At 36.3% G+C, this 13,784-nt stretch overlaps 2 protein-coding genes across 6 annotated transcripts in view; both read right to left on the reverse strand.

Moving 5' to 3' along the window:
* Nucleotides 1-13,784, reverse strand: part of LOC132126551 (SLIT-ROBO Rho GTPase-activating protein 2) — a 293,384-nt gene that overhangs the window by 73,644 nt on the left and 205,956 nt on the right. The window lies entirely within an intron of this gene.
* LOC132126861 (MAP kinase-activated protein kinase 2) overlaps nt 1-13,784 on the reverse strand; it is a 33,101-nt gene that overhangs the window by 1,850 nt on the left and 17,467 nt on the right. The window contains exons 2-4 of the mRNA XM_059538419.1: nt 6,550-6,689; nt 234-298; nt 46-125 (exon numbers count right to left, since the gene is read on the reverse strand). Coding sequence (XP_059394402.1) covers nt 46-125; nt 234-298; nt 6,550-6,689 — 285 coding nt within the window. The remainder of the gene's footprint in view (nt 1-45; nt 126-233; nt 299-6,549; nt 6,690-13,784) is intronic.

A 13,784-nucleotide genomic window follows, 5' to 3' on the forward strand; every position in this document is an offset into this window, starting at 1 on the left:
AAAACCATGAAGGCAAAAATCATTTTGTCATCGTAAGAATATTACCTTGACGTCTCGGTGTGCAATGTTTATTGCATGTAAATACTGAATTGCCTCTCCTATACTCTTCATGATATCAGAAGCCTCTGAAAAAAATATTAAATAAGGTATTGTGGCAAATGGGTCTATTTATTATTTTGGCATTCTTAAACATGTTTATATATACTTTATAAGAGAGTAGACAATGCCGTTACCTCTTTCAGTAAATGCCTGGTCCCCTCGGTCCTGAATCCGACTGAACAGCTCACCACCATCCATGCTTCAAAGCAAACAAAGCAAAAATCAACTGACATATCAAAATATCTGAAGTAACTTCATATTAATGGAGAAAAAAGATTATAAAAAAAAAAAAAAAAGGGCAAGATCAATTTACTATATCTGGCCATTTACTACTACTATTATTATTATTATTATTATTATTATATGAACCAACACATTTGGCTAAATATACAACAGTAGATTTGAAATAAAAATGGCGTCAGGAAGCTATAGCGGTTTCCTCTAAAAGCATTGATAGTTCAAACGTATACGTGCTTAAAGTCACAAATAATGACTTTGTTCAAATGCATACAACTTAACCACACACATCAAGGGGGGATTCTTTTCACCTTTCTCCCCATGTAATCATTGTGGTTATCATTTCCGATTATAGCAAACCACTGCTTGGTGTGCAAGTCGTGTGAGCAACATTTCTTGAAAACTTGCCAGTTGCGAGAAACTGGGTAAGTGGGCTTAGAAAGACTATGTCTCTCATCAGAAGAGAGGAAGATGGGGGTGGGGTGGATGGGGTTAAAAAAAAAGGGATCTGGGTAAGACTGCATGGTTATGATTTTGATAACTGGACTTGAAAAGCACTTGATCTACTTGGTTTGCTTCTAGCACATCCGCTACTGTAATGATAAAGCATGATAATTCGTGAAAGAGTGCAAACTGCTGATAACCGTGTACTTCTATGTAAATGTGAAGAATCGTGCATCTCCACTATGGGCCACAGCGTGCAAGACAAGTTTCATTTCCACAGCTAATGTAGAAGTGCAGCAAGTTTCAGGTGAAATCATCAAAGGACTGACAAAAGAAGAAAACACAGTAAGAGTTTGACTGAGAAAGCCTATGAGACGGGGGCTTTGAACAACCACATCACGTTTTAATGCTTTCAGTTTAACTAAACCTCAAGACGCTTTGTGTCCCATGCAGTCAACATACAGCTGAATGTGCCAAAAAAAAAAAAAAAAAAAAAAGTGTTAAGCTTACGCGCTGAAATTTCAAAAGCATGTGATTTATGGTACAAAACACCAAAGCCCCACTGAAGGGTTGGGTTGCACCATCATTTCTGTGTGTACATTTTTTTACAAAAGCCATATTTGAAGCTGAACATCAGTGCTGGCATTTTCCATTTCCATCACTTGCTGCACACTCAGTTTTGATGACCTGTAGATTTTGTTTCCTACGTGATGAGTAGCTGGATGTGTCTGGCCTGATTTCTTGTAACCTATTCATGATCTTCTGCAATCTATGATAGACCTTCAGCCAGCTTATTTTAATATTTGCATTATGACTATCAGCAATTACATATAGATGAATCTATAAGATGTTAATGATACCCCAATGAGCCACTGACACCACAAGATAACTCATATCTAGAAGCTTCTCACACACATTTCCTTCCTACAAACAGAATCAACGGTTTCTAAAGAAACACTACACTTCCCTATGAGTCTCCTACATGAAAATGATGCATGAAATCTTGCATCATCCATGAAACAATATTGTGCTTAATAGGAAACAATGAACTGTAAAGCAGAATCAAAGCAATGTATTCATTTATTTTTGCACATATCAAACAGAGCATCTATGACATGCAAAGAGTCAAAACTGCTCTAATTGTGCAGAAACATGGAAATGTACATGAAAGAGAGGTCAAGTAGAAACACAGAGTTGACTCTTCTCTGTTCATTAGTCATTTAGATTAAGATGCTTTGCAAACTCTAAATTTCTGGAGAACACAAGGGTATAATCAAAGTCCACACTATCTTGTTGACCTTCCAAAAAATGAGTTCCACTAAAAGATCAGTAACCTTTCATAACTCCAAACTGTCAGTAGCCATGTTTCCATCAACTTGTCAATCGAATTATCTGAAGTTCGGTAAAAAAAATCATGCGAATAAAGCTGCTGAAAGTGTGTTTCCATCAAACGGCTTTAAAGCGAATAAAAACCTGTGCGTAATGACGTCACATGCTGTTTTGCGATCAAATTGGTATATCGAATTGATTTGAGACATTTTAAGGTGTTTCCATTCATTTTCGCATTGAATCGCACAACATTCAAGCAAACATTTGCGAACAAAGTTTTGCTAAACAAAATGGAGCGCGCCATTTACCAACAAATGAACAATATTGCACAAGTTATAATAGTGCTTATGTGCCAGCTGATAGCGACTTATCAAGTTATAATAAGAAAACAACAACGCTATCAAGACATTGCTATGATGATGCAGATGCACGTAAATCCCCGACGACAACGGAGGCGGCCTGTGGTATGGGAACGACAGCGCTCCAAACAGTTCTGGGAGATCCTGGTTCAGAGACATTTCACGGAAAACCTTTGGTTGAAGCATTTTCGGATGAACAAGACAACATTTGACCTGTTGTGTCATTTTATTGGCCCGTCCCTTTCCCCAGATGTCGCAAGCTCTCGCCCTCCGGTTCCAACCGAGAAGCGTATTACCATTGCGCTCTACAAACTGGCTACATGCGCAGAGTACAGAGTGGTAGGCGAAACGTTTGGAGTCAGCAAAACCACCGTGCACCGGTGTGTTTACGCCGTGTGCAATGCCATACGAACGAGGATGATGCGAAGATATATAAACCTACCTGGAGTGGATGAGGCGCATGATATCTCGCTGCGTAACTCCAGAGCGCACCTTGTGCCACAGGTGTATGGCGCAATAGACGGGACTCACGTCCCGATTAGACCCCCTGCTGAAGGCTACAGGGATTTTGTCAATAGAAAGGGCTGGCCATCAATCGTACTACAGACTCTGGTAGACGATCGTTGCATCATAAGGGACATTTGTGTCGGCACTCCCGGTAGTGCGCATGACGCGGCAGTCTTCACCACTTCTGACCTGAACAGGTGCGTCTGTTTACCTTGGTAGATGGTACACTTAAGCAATCTCAGATTGAATGAAAATGGAGTTCATATATTATGTTTCATTTTCACATTGATGTACAGTACAGGCCAAAAGTTTGGAAACATTACTATTTTTAAATGTTTTTGAAAGAAGTTTCTTCTGCTCATCAAGCCTGCATTTATTTGATTAAACAAACAACAGGAAAAAAAAATATTAATATTGTGATATATTATTACAATTTAAAATAATTGGTTTTCAATTTATTATACTTTAAATTATCATTTATTTCTGTAATGCAAACCTGAATTTTCAGGATCATTACTCCAGTATCACATGATCCTTTAGAAATCTTTCTAATATTCTGATTTATATTAAATAAACTAAAATTGCAACCATAAAATGACCTAAAACTTAATCGCAAATCATTATTTATTCGGCAAATAACGTTTGCATCAGCGTTTATCGCATAAGCAGTATATCGATCAAGATAAAATCCGATGAGACTGACCGTATTTCATTTGTGTCGATATTCACGAAATTCAATCGAATTTTACTGTTTCCATAAGGCATTTTTCATTCGATATCACATAATTCGTATAAAAACGTGTTGATGGAAACATAGCTAGTTGTCACAACATTGATAGTCAGTGTGATTGTTGATTGGCAGTGAATTAACATACAAGGGACATCCGGCAGACTTCCGACCACTTCGGGGCTTTTGTTAAAAATTACAGATCAAATTTCTGCATTTTTGTATTCCTGCCCACAGACAGATGGATCGACAGAGAGGCTTTTCAAAATCAAAAGTGCATTATCGGTGTTAAAGTTTCAGGCAAAAGGGAACACCACAGCCCTTTTTCCACAGTTTTCTCACGTAGCACCAATTATTAAAGAAGTTTGATTGAAAATCCATCTTGACAGCAGTGAATAACCACTTTAAATGGATATTCACACAGAAATTTAGTTAGATTCTGTCATTAATTACTCACCCTCATGTCATTTCAAACCCGTAAGACCTTCGTCCATTTTTAACAAAGATATTATTGATGAAAACTGATAGACAGCAATGTAACTGAAATGTTCCCAGGCCCAGAAAGGTAGTTAGGACATCATTAAAACGGTCCATGTGACAACCGTGATTTTATGAAGCTATGAGAATACTTTTTGTGCAGGAAGAAAACAAAAATAAAGAGGGTCAGAAAGCTCTCGGATTCAATTAAAAATATCTTAATTTGTGTTCCGAAAGATGAACGAGGTCTTACGTGATTGGAACAACAGGAGGGCGAGTAATTAATGACAGAATTCTGGGTGAACTATCCCTTTAAGAGAGAACATTTCTCAGAAAGGAATTAAAAAGGCTGACAGTTAACATGCTAAAACACAGCATGTCATCAAACCTTTCAAGAAGTTGTCATTAAACATCTCATTAAAATCTAGTATATAATCCAGGTCTATCCCTATGTGCATAATCTCTGATGAGTAAAAATTCAAAACAAAAAGGAAATAAATTAAATTCTAAACTTTCAGAATTCTCACTCTAAACACCTAAAAATTCACATAAGCTCACGTCTGCTGGTAAACAACAGTGGTGACAAACACAGTTTCTGACTTCCTACAAAACAGGCGGTAAAGAAAATGTGTGAGTCAGCGCATACGTAAGACCAAGAGAACTATCAAATCAAAGAAATGGAACAAAGATGTGTGTGATTTCTGATCCTCAGATCATTATATCTGATACAATAAAGGTGTGATTTCAAGATCAAACACTTGAATGCAGATGTCACAAGCACATCACTTTGATGTTTTCAGTGAAAGCATGCATTTTAGATCATGTTGATCATGCCAAATCATGTTGAAACTAGACAAGATGGTGTCCTGAATTGAGTTAGGAAGCAATACTAAATAATACATATAATGCATTTAATGCACAGTCTGGGCGATATATACTGAATATTAACAATAAGGGGTGGGCAATACGACCAAGATCTTATATCATATACAGTCTTATAAGTAATTCTTATACAGTCATATGAGTATAGGAGTAATTATATTTTAAATAAGGAAATATATCATGACAATTAGTCCTTCTTGATGTAAGAATTTTTATGGCAATCGCATTATCACTGTTTAAATAGTATATACAAAAAATATCAACTTGTGGAAATTTCATGAAGGCAATAATATAGAACTAAACTAAATTCAGAATATTGTAATGATTAATTTCATTTTACAACACTTCCCAAGGCTTCAAAAACATAAAATGTTTTAATAACGTCTCTAGTTTAAATTTCAAAAACAAAACGGTGTTAGAGTTGGCAAGTTTCTTTGAATGTTTCAGCTAACTCTGAACTCTCCAACTGAACTGACTTTGACAGATCTTCTATAAATGTTGATGTACCATATGTGAAAACATACAAAAACTCTTTCGCGGCATTGCCATTCTCTCTTCACTGAACTCTTTTAAACAATCATATCAGTAGTTTGCAATTTAAGTAGTCTACTGCAGACTTAACCAAAACATTATTATTTTGTGTCATTATACCAGAACTTGCATCCATGCGACTTGCATTTTGATTACAGCAGGGACCTTCCCAATGAAGCAACCAGGGTTTAACTGCCTTGCGGAGGAGCAATCAGTGGTGGCAAGCAGAGAAGGATGGTACCAGGCAGCTAGCATACATGTTGCAAATGTGGGAAACAACGGCATCTGGTTATGCAACTACATCTAGACTATATGAAGGAGAGGTCACCACATTAGAAGGTACGTCATCAGACGGGGACTTCTGAAATTACTAAAAACTTGAAAGGGGTACATAGGTGTATGTGTTTTTACCGTAAGCAACCTCTAAACACCTGCTGGTAAACTATTTACACAGATGAGGCACTGAAACCTCAGCAAAACATTACAAATGAGTTAAGGGGCTGTGCAGAAAGGGTAACTAAATGAATCAAGGTTTTCATGACAATGCAATTCAGGACACAATCAGACACAATGCTGGGTGCACTGCAAATGTCAAGTCATTATATTGCTCATGAAATGTCTACTCAAACTATAATTGGGCAAACGTTACTAATGATACAGGACATCAACTTGACATTCTGTTCCCTTAATAATGACTCTTAAAGCCTAGTTCCTTTAACTTGCTTAATAAATTTAGAGCCCAGATGGTTAAGAATAAGGGCAAAAATTGCAAGCATTTACCGTGGAGCAAAGAACCTAATCTAAGGTTGCTCTTGGTGAACTGTTTATGTATGGAGCATTCATATTCACAGAATTATAAATTGCTTCTAAATGGAAAGCTGTCCAAAAAGGAAGAGAAATACAGAAATAACCCAAAAATAGGAGATTTTGATCTCTAAACTGAAGCTGATGACTTACCACTCCATTACAATAAGAAGGCACTTTCTGTTTTGGTAGAGATTTTCATAGACGTCAATAATCCTGACAATATGGGTACATGAGGATGCCCGCCAGTGCAGCTCCACCTCTCGTCTAGCTTTGGGACAGTCATGAAGCATCTTAAAGAGAGAATGAAAATGAGAGTTAACCAAGTTATTTAGTTGTGACAGCGATTATTCATTACTGAAGTTTGTGACAAATGTTTATTATTAATAAAGCACAAAACAATAAATATGCAACAATTTATAATTATTGCCATTTTTCCTCAAATGTATATTATTTGTGCTTCTTTATATTTATTTTAATAAATATTATTGAATTGGATGTCTTTATTGTCATTGTACAAGTACAGCAGAGTTGAAATTCTATAATTTGGGTGTTTGTGTATATATACAGTATGCAAAATTTATAAATTAGGGGAAAAAAAGACAAGAAAGTAATGTATACTCGTCTATTGCCACTAACGTCACAATGCAGTACAACCAGATTTCTGAAGCTTTGCCTCCCCCTACAGGTAATCACCCCTAATTACATCAAGATCTAGGCAGCATATTTTTGTGAATGGTAATACTAACATCATGCACTTTTTATTTTATTCATTATATTATACAGTTTAGTCCAAGTTATCTTACAGCATGATATTTTAAATGGAATTTCATTTTTGGCTATCCCTTAAATGCCACACATCCCATTTTATCAAAGACGAAGACATATAAATCAACTGGAGTCAACTAAGCCATTGTTTTGCCCAAATGTAAAGCATGTAACAACAGATAAATGTCCTTAATTCAGTTTCACACCCAACTTACATTTTAGAGCCCTGGAAATGTGTGCGGTGTTTAAAGACTGCTAAGAACAATCACATTACTGAAAAAGTCAAACAAAGACTCAAATGTCAAATATAGAAATGACTGAAACATCACTGATAATAGAATGTATAGTCCAGCCACAAAGCCAACTGAATATAACCTTTTAAATCACTGAAAGAGGAATTTGGAGTGTGAGAAACAGGGACTTAAAACCTTTTTTTTCCTGCTTTAAAATAATGGGGAGAGATTTAGGGGCTAAATATTCCATGACTGCAGAAACAGGATACTTCTTATAATAAATGAAAACGACATAAGACACACTTTTTTCCATTCAGACAAAAGATCCTGTTTTAAGGAAAAGACCACAGGCATACAGGATATTAAACATAAGACAGATCTGGAACATCTAAGTATATTAGACAAGTTATAAGCAACACATAAGCAATTGACCACTATTAAGGCATGTTGTACTGCAGCACACAGTTATGTATGACAAGCAGGGGAAAGAATCCATTCATGTCGGGGGGGTTGGGGGCTTCAGACGGCAGACATTCTCTCCTGTCCATATAGGCGGCTTAGAGGTCTCAGGATTCCTGCCTTTGCACACCGCCCACATCATGCCTGTGAAGCCTCATATCCACACACCAGCCTACAAGGGCCTCAACAGCTTATTTGGCAGAGCTAAACCAGGAACCTACATTTGCTTGCCAACCATGTCTGCAGGTGTGATTCAGACCTACTTGTCTGATTTGAGAGGATTGGTTAATCACAAATGTAAATAAAAACAGAAATAAATATATATAGCATGTAAAACTCATCTGTGGAAATACAGACACATCTCCCACACACTGCACAACACACAGTAGCAGTCACAAAGCCTTCTCTCACCAAAGCCCTCTAGTTCTCAAACAGACTGATAGCTGTAATGTTTCATTTCAAGGTGGCATTTCACTAATGCTCAGCAGAACAAGAGCTTTTTTGTTTATCTTTGTAGAATATTTAGTAGTCTAGAATGCGATTGACCTGAATGACTCCACTTCTACTTGACTGTCATTTCAGATACCATAATTTAGTATAGTAGTTTGTTAAATGTTTTGACAGATGGGATAACCTCATTTAAAAAAAAAAAAAAAAAAAAGACTACTCACATATACCAAGGTCTAGCTCCACTCAGTGACTGATTTGATGTGGAAAAGGATAGATGCCATAATATCCAAGCAGTTTGACTTTTAGACCAAATTTTAGATTACAAACTATTTTATAACTATTATGCATGCAGTTTCAAATAATTTGTCACACAACACAAACATTTAAAATGAAAGGAAAAATGCTACTAAAATGGGTGAGAAAGATTAATAATGGCATTTATGGAACCAAATATATTTGAAATCATTTTCTTTTATTGATGTGTGACCTCTTCCATCATTTTAAAATCACTTTGACCCAGAAACACAAGCTTTATCTACTAAAGTAGACAGGAAGGTTTCCACTTTCTAATTATTTTCTAATTAGTAGTATGCTTCCATTCCAAACCATGGCAGAGATACAATCATTTTGCTGGCTGCAATAAATCCTTGAGAAAATGAACACTAATGACTGCAAACAATGTTTTATACATTGGAGGATTTATTCAAACATAAACTACCAGGCAAAATTGCAGAATCATTAAGATTTTAATGTTTTTGAAAGAAGTCACATTTGCGTTTCTATTTAATATTGATAAGAAAAAAATTCTTGAGCACCAAACCAGCACATTAAAATGATTTCTGAAGGATTATTTGACACTGAAGACTGGAGTAATGATGCTGAAATTTCAGCTTTAACACCATAGGAATATTTATATATATAAATCTAACCTTAGATTTTAACAACATGTTATTAAATATTGGAATACCTAAGATTAATGAATTTTCAGAAGAATTCTTCATTGGCAGTTTGTTAAAGGTCCCATGATGTGGATTATTATTTTTTTTTGTAATGTTTTTTTTTTTATGTTTCCTGAGGTGTACTCATATTGTTAGTAAGATTTGTACATTTACAATTTTGAAATAAAAGGCATATTTATATCCTGATTTAAATCATCTGGCTTGAATGCTCTGTTTGAAGGGGCGTGTCTGCTTTGAGACTCAGAGTAAATGACAACTGTTGTGATTGGCTGACATCTTTGCATTAGAAATGCGTATTACATGTGGAATCCCTCTCAAATACTTTTAATAGGTTTTTTTTACTATTACAACTGTCGAGATTAACGAATCATGGCAGTGCTGATTATAGCATTATTTTTTAGATCTTCTCCCATCACATGAATTGCTGCAGTGATGAGCATTGAGTAGACAGAGTCTGTTTATCGCCTAAATGCAGTGATCTCTTCATTGCAACGCATTTTTTCTCATAAAATGCTTTCACCACAACTAACAGCAAACACAATATCGACATAAATACATGAAGAGCTTCGTTGTGCAGCATAACAGAGTCATTCATTATAACGGCAGTTTGGGCAAGTGTGCATATATACTCGCGATGTGTGATTGACAGCTCCAAACAAAGGAGTGTGCTTTGATCATTCTCTGTAGATAAATCACAATTTAAAAAACAGATTTGTTTCATACTACTGTACATGCACTCTCCCCCCACCCACAATTCCTGCCGGCCCGAGACTCGAACTCACAACCCTTCGATTGGGAGTCCGACTCTCTAACCATTAGGCCACGACTTCCCCTTAATTAAATTAAATGTAAAAAATAAACTGAATACATTTTCTCCAAATTCTCTGGGCGGGCAAAGCAGCGAAAGGGGAGGTAACCTTTCCCCTTATGATGACATAAGGGGAAGATTCCAGATCGGGCCATCTGATCTCTCATTTTCTGAAAGGCAGAGCAGGACACCCAGGGCTTGGTTTACACCTATCGAAATCTCTAGCCAATGCCGGACCATATACAGGCTAGGGGAACTCATATTAATGTTAAAAAAAAACTCAAAGTGAAAATTTCATGCCATGGGACCTAATGAATTAATTAATGTTAAGTGTGAATGAATAATAAAGAATAAAAACACTTTCAAACAATATGTAGGGCATGTTGTAGCCCAGATTAAAATAAAATAAAAAGTTTGAAAACAAATAGCCTATTTAGTCTAAACATTTAAGTATTTGGCACTGTGATGAACACCAAATGGCGCATCCACAAAATCTGAATGGCTATTTAAAATTATTTAAATATGTTTTAGAAAGTAGAAGAGCTGCTTTTTTTTTGCTTTTTTTACGGGGTTTCCAGGGTAAGGGCTGCATTTTCTGCAGTTTAGCGCCATCTGCTGTCAGAGAGTGAATGTGCTTTCATTCAGTGAATGTGCTTGACTTTGCAAATCGCAATATCTGTCAATCGCAATTAGATATTTTCCCTAATTTGCACAGCCTTAATTATGCAAGAAGAACAAGATGACACGAAGCTGTGGCAGGTGTGAACACACTCTTGTATCTAGGTATAAAATAAAGCTCAGTCTGGTAAGGTGAGACATCTCATTGTCAAGAGCTTGAAAGTGTTGCCAAGCCAACAGAGACCAATTCTTGTCGTCACTGGACTAAGGCCATCCTTAAAAATATTCTTGTTTGCCCTAACCCTACTGACCCTGTCAATTTAGGACCAACTCAAATTTATTTATTTATTTTTTTGCTTTTACTCCGACCGACTTGCCGATTGTAAATTTGCGTTAAGACCGACCTATTTTTTTTTACTCTTCAAACAACCAATACAAAAGCAATAAAATAATATTAATTATATTTAAGTATTGTAAATATATAAATTTCAAATATATATTTAAACATACAAACGAAGGCTATCTTCCTTAAAAAAAAACCCTGTGATGTCATCTATGTTTACACGGATGTCACATTGCCTGTGCGTTCGCTTCGTCTCATATTCTCATTCACTGTCAAGAGTCAACGGTTCGCTCTTGGTAATGATGGTTGCGGCTGTAGTAAACAAAATGTTCGCGGTCACTGTTCAAAGTCATAGGGGTTCTGGCACCATAATACATCTAAAAAAATTCATTAAAACAGCTCGACACCGCTTTAACTTGGCACGAAGTTCTGGAAAAACTGTGCCCAGATCTTTTCCCATCCCTTCTCCCGTCTAGTCTAAAACCGTGTCCGTGTCGACTGTCACTTTATGTTCGAAAATCTATTGCACGAGCGATAGGTCCAGGTTTTTTTTTTTTTTTTGGAGCGCGTCCAGTTTTTTTTTTTGGGAACACGTGTCACAGCAACTGCAGCTTCGGACACACGCATAACAGCAAATAATACTTCTGCACAATGTTTCTCTTAGTGTTAATTTCGTCCCCTATTTTTAATTTAGTCTTAGTCTTAGTCTTGTGCCAAATGTCCTTGTTAGTTTTAGTCATATTTAGTCATTCACATATCTTTTTTTATCAGTCAAGTTTTAGTCGACTAAAAGTCTCGTCATTTTAGTCTAGTTTTAGTCAAAAGAAAACTCAAGGTATCTTAGTCGACTAAAAGTCTTTTAATTTTAGTCTAGTTTTAGTCAAAAATTTTTAGTGTTTTTTTAAAATAACATTATTACTGATAAACATTTCAGTAAAAAAAGTGTTTCACATATCTCAAACATTGGTTAAATGTCATAATTACCTGACAAAATACACTTGTTGAATGATTTTTGTTGGATGCAAATGTTAAATGTGTCTGGTTTTCAAATTCTGATTTAGGAGACACATTCACAAATGATTAACCTGATCACATTTTTTTACTTTGTTGATACTGCTTTTAATCCGATCTTTAACTGCTTTTAAAGACCGGTCATCGGGACATAAGCTGTCATATACAATAAAAGAGCCTGCGCAGCAACAGGAAATATAATTTAACACAAAAAGCCTGCCTAGACGGTGGACTTGCGCTCAGGAATTTTTTTTTATTTTGTATTTTTTGACCGGCGTGTGGACAAATTCTTTTTACGCACACACTATTTTATTTCTTGATAACAGACCGCTGCTAACTATAACACACAAATATTGAGCCTCTTCCTTCGACCTAGCATGTCGTCGTCGCTCGCTGATCACTCGTGTTCGCTTTGGGTGTTGTGCGTTCAGCAGTTTTGTGTTGCAGCCACAGGCAACAGAGCAACAGCGGGAAGCCGCAAACTCGTTCTGAATTTTTAAAGGCGTAACAGTTGATGAAAAAGCAGAGACGATTGTAGACGAAAATGAAGCGAGATTTTATCTTAGTTTTTATTTTATGCAAAACATTTTCGTCTCGTCTTTTTTCGTCAACAATAATGCATGTTAATTTAGTCTTAGTCAGCGTTTTTGGACAGTGGTGCAGTCTTGTCATCGTCTCGTCTTAGTCATGAAAAAAAAGGTTGTTGACGAACATATTTCGTCTCGTTTGACGAAATTAACACTAGCTTCTCTTTTTTTACAACAGAAATGTGAATTCTGCCGGTATTCAGACTCATGCATACAGATACAGATTCAGGCTAGAATCGCCTAGGGCTGTCAAAATAGAATACATGACTGTGAAAAAAACAACATAATAATTTAAATTAATTTTTATGAACCAATTATTAATTAAGTTGCTTAAAGAACTATAAACAAAACAGCGTCATGTATGCATGCATTGTTAAATAAATAAAAAGGGCGGAAAACCAGTCACACAGGATACATTTTTTTCATTTAAAAACATGAGATACAGTGGGATGGGGAACAAAAACCCAACATAAAGTCTCGAGATCTTTTTAGAAAATTAAATTAATTTTACAAGTCTTTTTAAACATGCGGCTCTCTTGTGCGAGATGCAAGTCCAACGGTGTCCCTCTAGAAAATGCAAGAAATATGCGTTCTGTGTGAACGGCTTGGTTTCAGTTTTGATATAAACAAGATCTTCTCCACATTGATGTTCTCTCTTTTTTTTTTTTTTGAAGTGGCTTCAACTGGATAGGCTAACATAACCTTATAATGCAATGCCACATACTTCGTCATCGCATCTCGTGTGCCATGTCTTTTGTCTTATGTCTTTTTCATCATCCGCGTGTGGGCATTTTTTGAAACCGTGCGGACGGTGAGCGCACACAAGGTGAAAGACGGCAGCTACTGCGTGTCGAGCTCGTCTGCCTTTGAAAGTTGTGTAGACACTGCTGTAGGCGCGGCGAGATGGAATGGAACACGGACTGTGAAGTACCAGCGCTTATAAGGCAGCTTCCTTAATGCACACCTAAAATGTGGATTTTTATTTTACATTTATTTTATTCGATTTTTTTTTGACAGCCCTAGAATCCTATGCGATTTTTTTGTTGTTGACATTTCTAATCGTAAACACAGCCGTGTTGAAGCTTGCAGTAAATGTTTTTGCATTATGGCAGTCCACTCTGCTTATTGTTTTTCGAAAATGTTGCACTCCTG

Source organism: Carassius carassius, chromosome 44 (assembly GCF_963082965.1).
Source record: "Carassius carassius chromosome 44, fCarCar2.1, whole genome shotgun sequence".
NCBI lineage: Eukaryota > Metazoa > Chordata > Actinopteri > Cypriniformes > Cyprinidae > Carassius > Carassius carassius.